At 42.1% G+C, this 17,920-nt stretch overlaps 1 protein-coding gene across 2 annotated transcripts in view; it reads right to left on the bottom strand.

The window, feature by feature from the left end:
• The window catches only part of AKR1D1 (aldo-keto reductase family 1 member D1), an 83,056-nt gene extending 65,907 nt beyond the window's left edge, over positions 1–17,149 (bottom strand). For both annotated transcript variants that reach the window (XM_070947998.1, XM_070947999.1), the window contains exon 1: positions 16,943–17,149. In XM_070947998.1, the coding sequence (XP_070804099.1) occupies positions 16,943–17,038 (96 nt within the window). In that variant the 5' untranslated portion in view covers positions 17,039–17,149. The remainder of the gene's footprint in view (positions 1–16,942) is intronic.
• Positions 17,150–17,920: the final 771 nt, after the last annotated feature.

The raw sequence follows: 17,920 nt of genomic DNA, 5'->3' as shown, positions 1-17,920 counted from the left end.
AGTATTTCAGATAACTGTAATCTTACTGTGGTTGGCAGAATGCCCAGAAGCAATTTGCAGGAAAACTGACAAGAGAGAAACAAGAGCCGACTCAAACGTTTCTGGAATCAAGACGCGAAGGAATCTGAACAAAGTTGTTTCCTGCAAATTGCATTAGTCGTCGTTCTTCCTTAAATAGGCTAGGGGAGTGGCCAATTAGCCCCAAGCCTTACTCTCAAGGAGACCTCCTCCTGAGGAGCCACTCCTACCTTTTAACAGCTCTGTGTGCTCCTCCATTAAGAAGAGGCTCCTCCTCTTCTTCCTCTTCACTTATGGGAGCTTCTGGAGGTTCTGAAGGCCCTGGCTGAATCCCTGCCTCTGGCACCACATCTTCTCCAGCCTCCTCATTGTCTGACTCGAGTGCCAACTGCACAGGCTTCTGGTGCAGCACCACACCAGCCTCCTCGCTGTCGGAATCAGCTACTAACTGCACAGACCGCTGATGGGCCACAATAGACAGAAGAACTCAGACAACAGATTAAGGATTAGACTTTTCTGGATACAGGGCTTCCACCGAACTGACAGAGGACAAAAGCACATCTTCCTCTCTTTTTAATTTCATCTTGGATAGCCAAGATGAAGAGCCAAGCCAAGAAGCTAAACATAAGGGCAACATATCTGGAAACCTCAAGATACATTGAACAGGGCTATTTGAAAAAGTGCAAGAAGGGGGGAGGGGGAGTAAAATAAAAATAGAAAAGAAATTTAAAAAGATACAAAAAAGCTTTTAGCTTTCTCTTCTATTTCTTTCTTCTTTTCCTCACTTTATATTAGTTTGTATTAGCTTTATCTTCTTTTTTTTAAAAAAAAAATTAATGCAATTTTAATCAAATTATATAGATATATTGGGCAAGTCTATCTTGGAGAGGTTTTCAAGATATACTGCCTTAAAACACCCATCATTTTCATTCAAGTGTCTTCAGAAGTTTCTAATCTTAGAAAGTCTGGAGCTACATTTCTACAAAGTTCTGTAATCTGACGGCAGGAAAATCCAAGAAATCAATGAAGCCACCTGAGATCAAAAATAAACCTAGCAAGCCAATCTTAATCTGCTACTATTTTATGTGTTGGACTCTTTCGTGCCCAGCTAAACACAGTTATTCACCAAGGCTGCTAGGCTCTTGGGAAATACCACATAAGGAATACAGATTGTCCCTCATCTCTTAACATGTAATTCAGTTCAGCAGAATCATGAGTCACAAGAGGCTGAGACAAGGAGGGATAAGAAATCCACAGGCACAAACTATATTTGAGTTTTATTTTATTTATTTTGCAGAGCTGTGAAAAGCTCTGTCCGGCTGCTGGGGTTATTGTTGTGAGATGGACAGCCAGAGAAATTGTTTAAAGCAACGCAAATCTATCAGACAAAGGTCTTTTTCCCCTTAATGTTCTAGAGCTCAACTAATGTTTCAGCCTGGCTCCAGATGTAACAAAAGCCCCCCCCCGCCTTTTGTTACAAGGAACGCCTTTCCAAGCATCACCTGAATGATGTAACCTTACGGGAAGACGAAGGGAGATGCAGGAACACAAAGGCAGACAGAGATGGCATCGGGGTCTGAAAAAGTAGGGAAGACAAGCCAGAGTAGCTCCTATTAGGGATTGGTAGAGAAGGAATTCCCACCACCGAATTCCATCACTGACTTCTTTTTATTCCGGCCACTAGGAAAGCAAAAGAATAAAGCTTGTGTCCCTAAGTCTTACACCCTAGAGCTGGCTGGAAATGAGGGAGGGCACTAGAAGCCCCTCGCAACTGGAGAACACCAGAGGGGGGAGCTTTCTTCCCAAGCTCACTATTGTTCGGAGCCATCGCTCTCTGGACCACAGCAGAATGAGATGCAGCCATTACAAGCCCCATGGATGCCTGGAAGGAGGAGCAGGTCTTTTAAGGCCACGCTCTCATCAAGAGTAGCTAAAAGGAAGACTGAAACCCTAACTAGCAAATGCACAGCTCTTTCCACCACCACCCTCCACCCCAAATTTGAGGGGGGGGCATATTCAGCATGCATCCCTTCCCCCCTCCTTTCTTTTCATTAGCATCATATGGAAGTGCCTGCCTTCCTTTCTTTCTTTCTTTCTTTCTTTCTTTCTTTCTTTCTTTCTTTCTTTCTTTCTTTCTTTCTTTTTTCAAAGTCCACCGAACTCAATGGGAGTTTTGGGGAAGGCAAAACTTTCAACTTTAATGGCACCCTGGTGGACTTTTTGAGTCTTGAATCCAAACAGAGTGGTTTCAAAATACCGACACCCCCCACACACACACACATCCTTGAGAAAGGGGGCTTCTGTTCCAGGGTTCAGGCTAATTTGCCCGACCCATCTCCCTTTTCCAAAAACAAAGAAAGAAAGAAAGAAAGAAAGAAAGAAAGAAAGAAAGAAAGAAAGAAAGAAAGAAAGAAAGAAAGAAAGAGGGAGGGAGGGAGGGAGGGAGGGAGGGAGGGAGGATGGAAGGAAGGATGGAAAGAAAGAAAGAAAGAAAGAAAGAAAGAAAGAGGGAGGGAGGGAGGGAGGGAAGGAAGGAAGGAAGGAAGGAAGGAAAGAAAGAAAGAAAGAAAGAAAGAAAGAAAGAAAGAAAGAAAGAAAGAAAGAAAGAAAGAAAGAAAGAAAGAAAGAGGATGGAAGGATGGATGGAAAGAAAGAAAGAAAGAAAGAAAGAAAGAAAGAGGGAGGAAGGACGGATGTTCGGGTGCCTTCCCCAAAGAGCGAATAACCTTTCCTCCAAAAGGTCCCCTAAAGCCCAGTCCAGAAAGGAGATGATGGTTTTTAGGGTAACCGCACCCGCGCTCCGTGACCCTCCCAATCCTCCCCGAGACTAACACGAACAAAAACTCCCCTTTTTCACCAAGCGAACCGACTCAGAAACAAACCAACAACAACCAAACATAAAAAAAGGCGCAGAGGTGAGGAGAGTTCAACGCCAGGCGCGCTTCCCACGAAAGGCGCGCTTCCCCGCCAGCGCCTGGACTCGCCAGGGATCCGCCGTCCGAGCTGCAACGAGGGAAGGTGGGGGGACTCCGCTTTTGCGCAGCGGTTGTGGGTGACCTTATTTTACTCGCGCCCGCTGGACGGGCGGCTCCTTCTGAGCAGAGAGAGAGAGAGAGAGAGAGAGAGAGAGAGAGAAGTCCAGGCAGCTTTGAGGATGGAGACCGTCTCCACGTTTTAAGGGCGGAGAGGAAGCTGCATCTGAACCAACCCATCCACGGGCAGAGTTTTTATTATTTTATTTTATTTCTTTTTGGGATGCAGGAGCATGCAAGTCAATTTGAAATCAAAGGTCGCTTTACCGTCTGGGGATCCGCGTAAGTCCCGAGTCCTATCACCGGGATGGCGTTGCCGTCGCTGAGCATCAAACGGTGGTTTTCGACGGTGAACTGAATCATGACGAAGCGGCCGAGAGAACTTGCTGCGCTTTTGTGGATCTATGAGTATTATTGCTTATTGGTATTATTTGCCTTCCAGCCTTGCCCGCAGCCAAACTCCCTCCAGGAAAACGGCCGTCTTTTGTGCTCGCCAACGTGCTCTGGGCCGCCGGCCGTTCCGTCGGGAGAGGGAGCAAGAGAGCAGGGGGAAAGCCTCCTTAAGCCTCTGCCGCTCCAGCACGCGCGCTGCCTCGGTTAAATAGCGGAGTTGGCGACGCGACAGCGCCGGGATTCCGTCGGCAGAAGTTATTGGTAGGCAGCCCCGTCCCTGCGGGACGGAAGGCTGTCCGCCTAAAATGGGGGGGGGGGGAGAGAAGGGGAGGGGAGGGGGGGAAGGACGTTGCTAAAGGAGATGGCCAAAGCGCCGCTTTTTTCCTTTTCTTTTTTTAACTAGATGCTAAGTGACCTGAATAAGTGGTCAATGCCTGGAGTGCACTACCTGACTCTGTGGTTACTTCCCCAAACCCCCACAACTTTAACCTTAAACTGTCTACTGTTGACCTCACCCCATTCCTAAGAGGTCTGTAAGGGGCATGCATAAGTGCACCAGTGTGCCTATCGTCCCTGTCCTAATATTCCTTATTACCAGGGGTGGAATGCTCCCGGTTTGGACCAGATCACTCTATCCGGTAGCGATGGAGGCAGGTGGTTCGGAGAACCTGTAGCAAAAATCCCTGCCCCCACCCCCCATTGCCCAGTTGAGCCCCGCAATCATCAGAGGCTTTTTGTTAATTTTTAAAAGCATTTTTTTCTACCACCTCTTCCGCCGAAAAAATACTTTTAAAAGTAAAAAAGCCTCTGATGATCATGCAGCTCAGTTGGGATCATCAGAGGCTTTAAAAAAAAAAAAAAGAAAGAAAGCCTCTGCCGATCAGACAAGTCAGCTGGGATCGTCAGAGGCTTTAAAAGCATTTTTTTACAACCTCTTCAGCCGAAGAGGTTGTAGAAAAAATTGTTTTAAAAGTTAAAAAAAAGAAAAGAAAAAGTTGGCCACGCCCATTCAGTCATATTACCCCACCACCACCAAGACACGCCCACAGAACCGGTAGTAACAAATTTTACATTTCACCACTGCTTTTTACTTACTCTTCATGTATTCAAGTTATGTTTATACCGTTACCTGTTATCTTATATATGCTTGACAAATAAACTTATTATTATGATTATGATAAGCACATTGGGGGAACCCGATCGAGGTGGCTCAGAGAAAAGGCTTGGCCAAAAACGTAACCGGTCTCCCCTTCGTAAAAATCTTTATTTTATTGGCTGCCTCCCGCAAGTTTCAGCAGCAGGAGGCCACCCTAACTGACAATATTAAAAGATGGAATTGGAATTGGAATAATAATAATAACTTTATTGTCATTGTACGTGTATGCACAGTATACCCATACAACGAAATTCACTTAACACCCAAAGACCAGGTCCAACACACATAACAATCCCCAAACACACTCCCACCCACCACAAATTCCCCACCCCTAAACCACCAAAACATCCACACAGCAGACCAAGTAATGCTGTCCAACAGCTCACTGATGGTGGCCCTTTAGTTCATTGTTGAGTGCAATTATAGCTCTGGGATAAAAACTATTCAGAAAACGTGTGGTCCGAGTTTTAATTGTTCTGTATCTTCTGCCAGAAGGCAACAGTCCAAAAAGATTGTAAGCAGGATGGGAAGAGTCTCTGAGAATGTTATGCAACTTCCTCAAACAGTGAGATTCGAAGATGTCATCCAGGGCTGGTAGCTGGAGCCCGATGATATTCTGGGCAGTTTTAATGATTCTCTGTAGAGCTTTTTTGTCCACTACAGAGCTGCTCCCATACCATGCAAGAATTGGAATTGGGATTGAATTGAACTTTATTTGGCCGAGTGGGATTAGACAAGGGATTCTGTACCAGAATTCTGGTACAGAAGCACTCAGTGTAGGTGCAAAACAACAATTACTATCATCTTCATCATCATCATCATCATCATCATCCCAATAAAAGGGGAGAGTAAAAAAGATAAGGCTAAATAATACTATGGCCATACTACATGGGTAAATACACATAGACATTAGACAGCACTGTGAAAATTGGATATTTAGCAGAGTGATGGCATCAGCAAAAAAAAAACCTGTCCCTGTGTCTAGTTGTTTTGACATGCAATGCCCTATAGCGCCGTCCCAAAGGGAGGAGTTGAAACACTTTATGTCCAGGACATGAGGGGTCTGCAGACATCTTCTCAGCCCTCCTTTTGACCCGTGCAATATACAAGTTGTCAACTTCAAACTGAACCTGGAACCTTCTATGGATGGCAGGCTGGTTGCAATTGTTCTTTTTGCAGCCTTAACTATCTGTTGGAGTCTGAACCTGACCTCGTTAGTTTGAGTCTGTACCAAACCAATGATAGACTGCAGGATGAAAGTTCAACAATGTAACGTTTCCGCAATCACACATATGCACCCACCCACACTCCAAACAAAATATTTTTTTGAATGGGAGATGGAGTTAGGCTAGATAGCTTCTGCATCTTCAGCTGGACAACAGAATGATGGAAGAAATCCCCTCCTTCAGATTCTGGAATCATTAGCCAATCAGAGGTTGTGTTCACAAAACAAAATTACCCAGAGGTAAAAAAAGGATATCCCACCTTTTTTATATGGATATCCCACCTCTGCCACCACTTTGTCGTGAGTTGCTTTATCTATACTGAAGTCAGTGGGCTCCAAAACACAAAAGAGCCAACACAACAACACAGATCCCTAGGCAACACACACAGAGACTAATACTCACTGCTCACCACTACTCCACTCTTCTCCAATGCTACTACACCTCCTATTACTGTTCCCCCAACAATTACTCCTTGGGAGTAGTACTTCTGTACTTGGGGAAATAAAGGTAAAGGTTCCCCTCGCACATATGTGCTAGTCGTTCCTGACTCTAGAGGACGGTGCTCATCTCCGTTTCAAAGCCGAAGAGCCAGCACTGTCCGAAGATGTCTCCATGGTCATGTGGCCAGCATGATTAAACAACAAAGGCACACGGAATGCTGTTACCTTCCCACCAAAGGTGGTCCCTATTTTTCTACTTGCATTTTTTTTTACGTGCTTTCGAACTGCCCACTGTTTCTTGTTCTACCCTCAGGTGCTTTGGAGAATAGTTTGACTCCCTCTTCTTTGTGGCAGCCCCTGAGATATTGGAACACTGCTATCATGTCTCCCCTAGTCCTTCTCTTCATTAAACTAGACATACCCAGTTCCTGCAACCGTTCTTCATATGTTTTAGCCTCCAGTCTCCTAATCATCTTTGTTGCTCTTCTCTGCACTCTTTCTAGAGTCTCCACATCTTTTCTACATTGTGGCGACCAAAACTGAATGCAGTATTCCAAGTATGGCCTTATCAAGGCATTATAAAGTGTTATTAACAGTTCAAGTGATCTTGATTCTATCCCTCTGTTTATGGAGCCTAGAAGTGTGTTGAAATTTTTGGCAGTTGCAGCACACTGCTGGCTCATAGTTAAATGTGCTGGCTCATATTTAAATGATGGGTGGAACCTTGTGAAAGTAATTAGTGGAACCTTGTGAAAGAGCGATCCAGCCTACAACTAAGGAGTAATTTCCTGGCAGGGAGAACAATTGATCAATGGAACAGCTTGCCTCCCAGAGTTGTAGGTACTGCATTACTGGAGGTTTTTTAGAATAGACTGGACAACCTTTAACTGGGATGATATGAAGTCTCCTGTAGGGGGTTGGACTAGAAGACCTCTAAGGTCCCTTCTAGCCCTAAGATTCTATGATTGAAGAGTGAAATTATTGTTAGCCCTTTGAAATAGAACAGCTCAGGAAAGGGACAGCACAAGGAATCCAGGACTACTGTTTGAGGGTTGTGGGGTAGGATAACACAATCTGCCAGACTTTCCCTCTGTCCCTTTTGTACCAAACAGAAACAAGGTGGGTTGTGTTGACTTGTTCTTGTATCTTGTCCTTCCCCAGGGCTGAGTTATCTTTTATTTTCCTTTCTGCCACAGCACAGGTCAAGCAAGGCATACTGTAAATAAACTTACAGAAAAGTTAAAAAGTTTAATTAATTTGCTTATTTTTACCCTGCCTTTAATATTGTTATAAATAACTGAAGGTGACAGATATATCTTAATATTCCTTCCTCCTCCTCTTTTCTCCACAACAATCCTGCGAGGTGAGTTGGGCTGAGAGAGAGTAGCTGGCCCAAAGTCACCTAGTCAACTTTCATGCCTGAGGGGGGACAATTAACTCACTTTCTTCCAGTTTCTAGACTGGTGCCTGAACCATTGGACCAAACTGGTATGTGCTATATAATACTTGTAAGATAGATGATAGATAGATAGATAGATAGATAGATAGATAGATAGATAGATAGATAGATAGATAGATAGATGGATTTTCTCCCTCTTTTTAAACATTTTTAATATTTTTAAATATTTTTTAGTATTTTTAATATTCAAAGTTTAAATTTGTTTTAAATTGATTGGGGTTTTAAATCTGTCTGGGCCAAACTATTTAATTCGATTTTATCTCTGCTTTTTAAATTTTGTATGTATGTATTTTATTGTTGGCTGTTCACCGCCCTGAGTCCTTCGGGAGTAGGGCGGTATATAAATCAAATAAAAGTAAAGTAAAGTAAAGTAAAGTAAAGTAAAGTAAAGTAAAGTAAAGTAAAGTAAAGTAAAGTAAAGTAAAGTAAAGTAAAGTAAAGTAAAGTAAAGTAAAGTAAAGTAAAGTAAAGTAAAGACAGATAGATAGATAGATAGATACTCGCACATACATATAATGTATATAGACTATTTTTATGTTATATGATATATTAAGCTGAACCAGAATTCAGCAGTCTTTCAAATGCTGCAATAGCATCTTGCATCAAGAATCCAAAAAAATACAACTTGTAGTAAAATAAGTTTGCTACTGACAATATAAGACCAGATATGATAAAATTCATGATTTTCTTATTTCAAGAATATCACTCTTGAAAAAAGTTGAAAGGCATTTTGCATGAGGTATAAATGGCCAAAATAAGGTATTTCTTTCCCCTATCATTCTCCTAACAGTCATCAATAATAGTTTAAAGTGGCTGATTGTTTAGATATATCCTTAATAATAGTCCATCCCTCCCTCCATCTATCTCTAGGGAGTAAAAGAGCAAACTCCATGTGGTTATTAAGTGTTGAGGAAAAGCTGTAGGCATCCCTACATCTGTAGATAATTAAGTATGGGAGAAAGAAGGAGAAATTAGCAGCAAACTAGTAAAAATTTAACAGAACAGAACAGAACAGAATAGAATAGAAGAGTTGGAAGGGACCTTGGAGGTCTTTTAGTCCAACCCTCTGTTTAGACAGGAAACCCTACGCCACTTCAGACAAATGGTTATCCAACATCTTCTTAAAAATTTCCAGTGTTGGAGCATTCACTACTTCTGCAGGCAAGTTGTTCCACTTATTAATTGTTCTAACTGTCAGGAAATTTCTCCTTAGTTCTAAGTTGCTTCTCTCCTTGATTAGTTTCCACCCATTGCTTCTTGTCCTGCCCTTAGGTGCTTTGGAGAATAGTTTGACTCCCTCTTCTTTGTGGCAACCCCTGAGATAGTGGAACACTGCTATCATGTCTCCCCTAGTCCTTCTTTTCATACCCAATTCCTGCAACCATTCTCCATATGTTTTAGCCTCCAGTCCCCTAATCATCTTTGTTGCTCTTCTCTGCACTCTTTCTAGAGTCTCAATATCTTTTTTACATTGTGGCAACCAAAACTGGATGCAGTATTCCAAGTGTGACCTTACAAAGTCATTATATAGTGGTATTAACACTTCACATGATCTTTATTCTATCCCTCTGTTTATGCTGTCTAGAACTGTGTTGGCTTTTTTGGCAGCTGCTGCACACTGCTGGCTCATATTTAAATGGTTGTCCACTAGGACTCCAAGATCCCTCTCACAGTTACTACTATTGAGCAAGGTACCACATATATGGTACCTATGCATTTTGGTTTTTTTCCCTAAATGTAGAACCTTACTTTTTTCACCATTGAATTTCATTTTGTTAGATAACGCCCAATGTTCAACTCTGTTGAGTTATGATAATAAGTTAAGCATTAAAATATATACTGCTCAAAAAAATAAAGGGAACACAAGCAGAAAACATCCGAGATCTGAATGAATGAAATAGCCTTATTAAATACTTTGTTCTTTACATACAGTAGTTTATACACTGCTCAAACAACTAAAGGGAACACAAAACTACTGTATGTAACGTCCAGTACTGATCAGTGACGAGTTGCAGGGGCCGAGGCATTGTTCCCCGGGGCCACCGGGGAGTCCCGAGAACCCAGCCGGAGGTGTTGGGCCAGAGCCCGCACACTTGACGGCCGAGTTCCAGATGGTTCCAAGGCGGGAACTGGGAGAGACAAGAGCCTCGTCTGCACGGGTTGACAGCGAGGCAAGAAGTGATCTGCGCAGGTCAGATAGGACGGGGAGGCGCCCCGCCTACCTGTGCGACTACATCACCTATGTGACCAACAGAGAGATGGACTAAGAACTAGGAGGGGAGGGGTGTTATGTCCGTATATGGGCATCCCCGCCGGATTGGCTAGTCCACCAGTGGGAGATTTGAAGATCTGTCATTGGCCGGCTTGCCTGCCGACTCCCTTTATAAGGCGAGCCCGGCAGCACAGGCGGCAGTTCTGTATCCCTCTAAATAAAGTGCTGAACGGACCACTCGCTGCTCGCGTATTCTTTTCCCTGCGCCAATCTAACAGAGGTTCCTAAAGGAATGCTGGGAAACTCTGTATTTTAAAGAACATTTGAGGGAGAAGTGCAGAATAGCCCTTCTCTGCCTGAGGCTGTAGAGACCTGACACCAATCAAAACACTTTTTGTGAAGCGACTGATCAACACTGACAAGGTAAGTCACTAGTATATGAAAATAAGAGCAAACTCCGCTCCCTTCTAGTACTGATGATGTTACCTAGTTTGGTAATGAAACATCTGCAAGAAAACTATCAAGCTCAGAGAGCACCAAGGAACCCACAGTTCAACTCTAAGCTACAAATAGTCTCTTCTATCAATAAACGCTTTTTGGTTAGAGGGACTCAGAGCCTGCGTTATATGAAATGGCTCCCAGTGGATTTCATTCTAAATTTTGATATGATTTCTGTAAATAAAGAATTTAGAATTATAATGGCTTAGTATTTGATGCTTCATACATCAAAAAAATACAAAGCTAAGTGATAAACAAATAAAGAACAGAAAGAGAACACTCTTTCAGGAAAGAAAAAGTGAAAGTGTTAGAAAGAAAGAGGAAAAGAAGGAAAACTGAAAAAGAATGACTTCCAACTTTCTTTGGTACAGATATAAGTAAAAAAATATATCAAACTCTTACTCTAAGATTAACATTTGTCTACATTATTTCCATAATCCCTTATTTAATCATCAAAGCCCAGATCAACTTTTAATTTCAGTTTCTCACAAAAAGTCCAGTAATGGTTCATATCATTTTAATCACTATTTGTTAATGAAACCACAACTGATTTATTTAATTGCACCAAACACTAAATAAAACAGGAATGGAAAATCCTAAACTCTAATGTAGACCCATGCATCTCAACTTTGGCAACTTTAAGGTACATGGACTTCAATTCTCAGAATTCCCCAGGCAGCATGAAGTTCGCCCATCTTAAACTTGCCAAGACTGAAAAATGCTGATCTAGAGACAGGGATTTTTCCATTCCTCCTTTACTGGTTCCTACTTATAATCATAATGCAAAGTCCCCATTCCTAATTCACCCTAGAGCAGGGGTTTTGGGCCTGGAAGGCCTCCTGTCCTGCACCACCTGTGCAACGCTCGCCCCCCAGCACCCCATTTTGGGCCTGGAAGTCCTCCTGCACCAACTTTGAACTTCAAAACGGCCCACGGGGGACTCCTGGAAGAGGTGGGGCAGGATGGGTGGGCCCAGACAGAGGTGGGATTAGCCGGTTCTCTGAACTAGGCAAAAAGTTAACAACCGGTTTGCCTGAACTGGTGCGAACCAACTGAAGCCCACCTCTGGCTTTGTATAATAATAACCAGCATTATCTCATTCATTTCCTACATCTTCTTTTCTATCTATTTGCACCATCAAACAAATGGAAATGATCTTCTGCACTGTTCCCCTGCCCTCAAAATCTACATTTTCAGTGGGTTTTCAAACTGTGAAACTATCCATTTGAGCCTGGAGATTCTGCTATAAGAAATGGTGTGGATCTGTTCAGTATTGAGAAATCAAGGAAGAGATTAGGACACAAATTGCTTAACCTTCCATGATTTAATTATTTTATAATTTCTGATAAGATCTGGGTGTGAAGAAGATTAAAGAATTTGGGAAGGAACAAGTGGAAGATGGAAGGAAGGAAGGAGGGATTCCTGGGCTCTGCTTCAGCAGGAAAGAGTTGATTTCTTCTTTTCAATCAAGCTGAGGAATGAGAGGAACACTTCTCACAAATAGAACCCTACATTAAAACTGATCACAGTTTTTGTGCCTCTACTGTGGCTCTTGTCCCCCTTTTAACCCAATGGACATCCTACTGCATGAAGCATTTTGCCATCTGGTTTACAGAAACAATGTTTGGGGACATTGCCTCCTCACAATATCTTACAGATAAAATGGATGCTGCTTTTGTGATTGTTCTGTTGACTTCTCTGGTCTTAAACTTTGATTTAGTAAAATTCAGCCTACTCTTTCCCTCTAGAGACTACGTTGCAGGCTATATAGTTGCTACACTCAACTTACTTTCTGAAGTTCTCTGTCTTGCTCTATCTTTCATTCATGGTACCACTTAGCATGGTGAAGAGCTCTGGAGAAGATAAGCCCTTGCATTTTCTTAGATTGATCCTAATCTAAGTCATGCCCAACTTCAAAGGTTTTTGAAATCTCCAGAAGATGCCATGTGGATGAAAGGAACTAGCAACAGAACATTAAGTCATTTGGACTTTGCTCATAGTAAAGTGGAGACTGTAGACTGCTCACAATCTTTTTAGGGTATTCCAAAAAACATTGGACCAGAGACGTGTTTGATTCAATAGAAGTGGGATATTAATTTGCTGCATATTCAATAAAATCAGCTGACAATTTTTGGGCAGTTTTAAGATGATCAAATGTATTTATGGGATATGCTTTTGAGAAATAGATGAAGTACACTGGTTTAGGCTGGGTTTCAAATAAATACAAGGCTGGGAGAGAGTTGTAAACAGCGTTTGTCTCTTTTTGTCAGAACTGGAAGGTTTAAACTTTATAAATCAACAAAAGCTTTGTTATGTTTACTAATTGATACATACATATTTAAAAAATCCAAGCTTTCTTTCTATCTCTTTCTTGTTTAGTTTTCCTTGCTAGCTTTTATTGTTTTCTTTGTTTATTACTTCACTTTTGATGTCTTGATTGCTTTTTTAAAAAGGCAATTAAAAATTGTAATTTAGTGACAGTTTGGAGCCCTGGGAATTATTTAGGCAAAGCTATCAGATAAAGTAGGGGAATTCAGATTGGGTAAAGTACTCTATTTTCACTCCGAACCTTCCAAAATTTAAACATTGTTAACAAAGTAACAGTTCTAGAGTAGAATAATTTCAAGTAGTGTTGACTGTTGGATGTCAGTGTTATCAGTCTAGTAAATAGATTATTGAAAGATACATATTCTGAAAAGGAAAGAAGGATCAATACTAGAAAACGGAGCCTGGGAGGGCCGCATGCAGCCCTCGCGAGCTTCGTTTTAGGTGAAAATGATTCAGCATCCAGTAAGGGTCAAAGCAGGGTCTTTCCCCTCAATCCATTTGTTATAATAGACGTGGCTAGCCTGTGGCCCTTCAGCCTCCTGTTCTGCACCGTGACTCCTTCCCTAAGATTATGCTGTCAAAATTGGCAACCCGCTCAATTATAATGTCACATTTGTTTATGCTTCTTTCAACAAGCAAATACGTCCTAAGAGTTTGTAAAGCCTCCAACAAGCTTAATGTACCTAATTTATTGGAGAATGAAATGACTTGAAAGAAACAACAACAACAAAAAACAACAACAGAAAATTAAACTGAAAATTAAATCTAGGATGGAAAATTGATTGCGGAGAAGTCCAAACTTACCAGTTATGCCTTGCGTAGAATTTATATTCAGGAATATGAAAAATAGTAAAGAGAAGGTCATTTTACCATTGTGACATTTGCGTTAGTCCCATGTCCTATCACCCGGATTGTATTCCTGTTGTTTAGCCTCAAAAGGCACTTTTCGGATGTGAATTGAATCATGGTGATGGAAACAAGATTTTAGATACTTTTTTTCCCCTTTCAGTTTGCACGGAAAGTATTTCTATAAACAGCTGGGACAGGGCTCCTTCTGTGAGCAGGGAGCGCAAGAGAATAAGGAATAGACTGTCCAAACAACAAAGCTTGGTTTTTGGCATTTTTATAAAAACCATCACCTTTACACCAGCGGTGTAATTCGGCCGGATCTATCCGGTTCGCGCAAGGCAGAAGGGACAGCAGCTGGAGGCTCCGCCCACACGCCAGGAGGTCATCACATCCCATTTTTGACCCAGAAGAGGCGCACGTGCTCATATTTCTGATCCAGTAGCGAAGGTAAGTGCATTTTACCCCATTTACACTCAATGTGTGAACTATTGGAAAGCAGTAGGAGAATGAAATTTTATATTTGACAACCTTGTGTTGCTAAGTTATCACACACACAGTTTCACATTTCTCATACCTTTCCTTCCAGAGATATAAACATTACCCTTTTTTCGAGCCACAGTAATTTTCGGCCAACTTTGCACCAAATTATCTAGATGGAGATTGCTCATGAGAATAGTTTTATTATTTTGTTTAATAGAGCACAAAAAGTTGTACAAGATGGCCAAGTTTTGTTTCTCTCAGCAAAATATTGCCGGAGATATTATGTCTCAAAGTTGCTGAAACCTCAGAGTCATACTGTAGAAGACTGCGGTATGGGAGGGTCACACAAATGGCTGTATCTCCGCAAGTATTGCATCGGCACACGTAACACTTTACCAATGTTCATTGAGGACGTGTGTGCATGTTCACATCAAATTTCATTGAAATCTGTGATGGTCGAGGAGGGCACTTTTCTGAAATCAGACCACTTGACATGGAATGACCCTTGTGAGAGATCTGGTTTGTCTTGTGTTCAATCATTTACCACAAGAGTTCCTATGCGGAACTTTAACTGTCCACACTATCTCCAGTCAGCATGATCACGATAATCAACAAAGTTGCGATCACAAAGTTGGTGGGAAGTTTGGTTTAGGTGGACTTGGAGTCACTGATTGGTTTAGAATTTATTTTACAATAAATAAAATAAAATAAAATTTTCAGAGAAATCCATCAGATTCTGGACTGATGCAGGATGAGACAGTTTACTATATTTATTTATAACGGGTGTTACACTCGATTTCATTGAGGGCCGCATCAGGGTTATATTTGGCCTCAGGGGGAGGGGCATGGCCAGGGGGCATGGCCAGTTCAATGTCACTCATATCAGGGGCACCTGTGGTTGCCAAGTGCTAAGGCAGGACTTCCCTCAGACCCTCCCTCACTCCCATTATAATCTCCATCCTTCCTTCCTTCCTTCCTTCCTTCCTTCCTTCCTTCCTTCCTTCCTTCTCTTCCTTCTTTTTCCTTCCTTCTTCATTCTCATTTCTTCTTCCCCTCTTTTCTTAGTTTTCCTTCCTTGCTCTCTTCCCACCTTTCCTTATTTTCTTTGTCTTTCCTCTTTCCCTTTGTCCTTTCCTGGTACCCTTCTTGCATGCTCAAATGCAAAAGGGAAAACATTTCTCCTTTTGTTTTGTTTTTGGTTTTTTTTGTTAGCCCTCTGCCAGTGAAAACGGGGCCCGGGAGGGTCGCATGTAGCCCTCCCGAGCTCTGTTTTCACTGGCTGAGGCACCGCGGGCCAGTTCTTTGCTGTTTCCAAGGTGAACCCATGGGCTAGATCTAAGCAACCCATGGGCCACTTCCGGCCCGCAGGCCTTGAGTTTGACACTCCTGATTAATAACAAGTTGAGGGGAGAGCCTAGAGGTTTTATCACAGGGAGAAAAGAACATCTTATAAGTGGTATTATAACCGAAGGGTGTGCACGAAGAGAACCGGTAGTAACGCCGGTTGGAACCCACCAAGGTAGTCCTTGACTTACAACCACTAGTTTAGAGACTGTTGAAAGTTACAACAGCACTGAAACAATTGCCTTATGACCATTTTTCACACTTAACAACCATTGCAGCATTCCTGTGGTCCCGGTGGAATTTTGATCCCTGTGATCAAAATTCGGACGCTTGGCAACTATCTCATACTTCTGATGGTTGCAGTGTCCCAGGATCATATGATCACGTTTTGTGACCTTCTAACAAGCAAATTCAATGGGGAAGCCAGCTTCACTTTACAACTGTGTTACTAACTTAACAACCGCACTGATTCACTTAACAACTATGTCCAGGAAAGCTGTTAAATGGGGTAAAACTCACTTAACAGCTGTCTGACTTAGCAATAGAAATTTTGGGCTCAATTGTGGTCATAAGTTGAGGACTACCTGTAGAAGGGAGGAGGCTGAATCCCACAATGCTCTATGAAGAGTAACAATCAGCCCAACATCTCTTCCAGCATCTAGAATTATCCCAAAGAAAAGAGCAGAGCTCCTATGAAACTCTGCCTTGAATCCTCAGCCTTTACAGGTAGAGCAAAGAATACCTTGATTGATACTATCAAAGTCAACTAAGAAAATTATGTCCATTCACGTTCCAACAAAACTCATCCATCAATGACCAATGCCATTTCCATTCTTCCATACATTTCCTTTGCAGAGCCCCAATATTCAGAGTTTATGGGAAGTTTATCATTGATGAGAATGTTTACCTCTCACCCTACCTACTCTTTTGGGGCTCCTAGCAAAATTGAAATTCATTCTCCAGGACCAAAGTATTACTTGCCAAGTTTGAAAAGACCAAGCTATTAAGGATGACCTTAATTCTACTTTAAAGCGACAAAGGATAGCAAGGACTAAATATCTTGTACCTTGGTACTCAGCTGCTTTGAAATTCATCAGATTTGGTACTCAACACATTTTGACATGAAAATTTTGTTCCAGTACTCATGGTTTGTTTGATAGTCAACACATAGGTGTCCTGCCTAAGCCTAAGGGGGTTGGACTAGAAGACCTCCAAGGTCCCTTCCAATGCTGTTATTCTATTCTAGAATTGTCAGCTGCTTTGTGACTCACTACATTATTCCATATGAGAAAAATTGGTTTGGTACTCATTGTCCTTGGTACTCATCCTGCCTCCAGGAATCAATTAACTATGAGTACCAAAGTACCACTGAATAGCATTTTATTTCTGAGTAGAGGAAGCAAATTACACCAAGTCAAGTCAGATTCCATATCAGATAAAGCAGGTTAACCAATTAAGCATTGCCTGGATCTTATGCTTAGGAACAGTAAATAAAAGGTTATCTTACCTTTTCAGCACCAGTGCTGGTACCAAGTCCAATCACCGGGATAGCGTTCCCGTCATTCAGTCTCAAACGGTGGCTTTTGAAGGTAAATTGACTCATGGTGATGTAATTTTTCTCCTGCACTTCTGCAGCCAAACTTCTTAAGGAAACTATCGTCTTCTGTATGTGGCTTGGGTACTTTTTTCCCTCAGCAGAGGGTGCAAGAGGGCAGAAAAGTCTTGTGCAACTAAATGCTGCTGAACCTGTTGCAGAACACTGAGCAAATGTTTGCTCTGTTAAATACTAATATTGACGTCCTTGGCATTTCATTGGCTGAAATCACTGGGAGGCGATTCCCTTCTACAGGGCAAAGAGTGTCCAAAGTCAAAATTACAGCATGTTTGAAATGCAGCCTTTAGGTTCTAAGCTACTTGGATGAGCAAAGATTGTCAGTATGATAGAAAGAAAGGCAGCTACAGTAAAGCTTTAGCCAAGCCCTTTGTAAACCTTATTTTATCATCTGCCCTGAATGCCTAGTATGAACAGCTGGGGGTGATTGTGGTTGATAGCACTAGTAATAGAACTTAGATTTATATACTGCTTCACAGTGCTTTACAGCCCTCTCTAAGCGGTTTACAGAGTCAGCATATTTCCCCCAACAATCTGGGTCCTCATTTTACCCACCTCAGAAGGATGGAAGGCTGTGGCAACCTTGAGCCGGTCAGGATCAAACTCCTGGCAGTGGGCAGAGTTAGCCTGCAATACTGCATACTAACCATGATCCCACCAGGACTCCCTGATCCTCTTGAAGGATAGATGCAGGATGAAAGTTTTGCATGGAGCTTCTCCTTTTCCATCACCACAGAAAAATAAAGATGGCACTGAGGGAGATATGGAGTTATCCCTGACCTGAGCAATTTCATGGAGATTAGAGGTGGTATTCAGCTGGTTCGCACCGGTTCGTGCAAACTGTTGGTGGAAATATGGCCAAGGTCACCAAAC

Source organism: Pituophis catenifer, unplaced genomic scaffold (assembly GCF_029215685.1).
Source record: "Pituophis catenifer annectens isolate HBS135680 unplaced genomic scaffold, rPitCat1.0.hap2 SCAF_7, whole genome shotgun sequence".
NCBI lineage: Eukaryota > Metazoa > Chordata > Lepidosauria > Squamata > Colubridae > Pituophis > Pituophis catenifer.
Note: the sequence above shows the minus strand (reverse complement) of the source record. Positions and strands in the feature narration are given on the sequence as shown.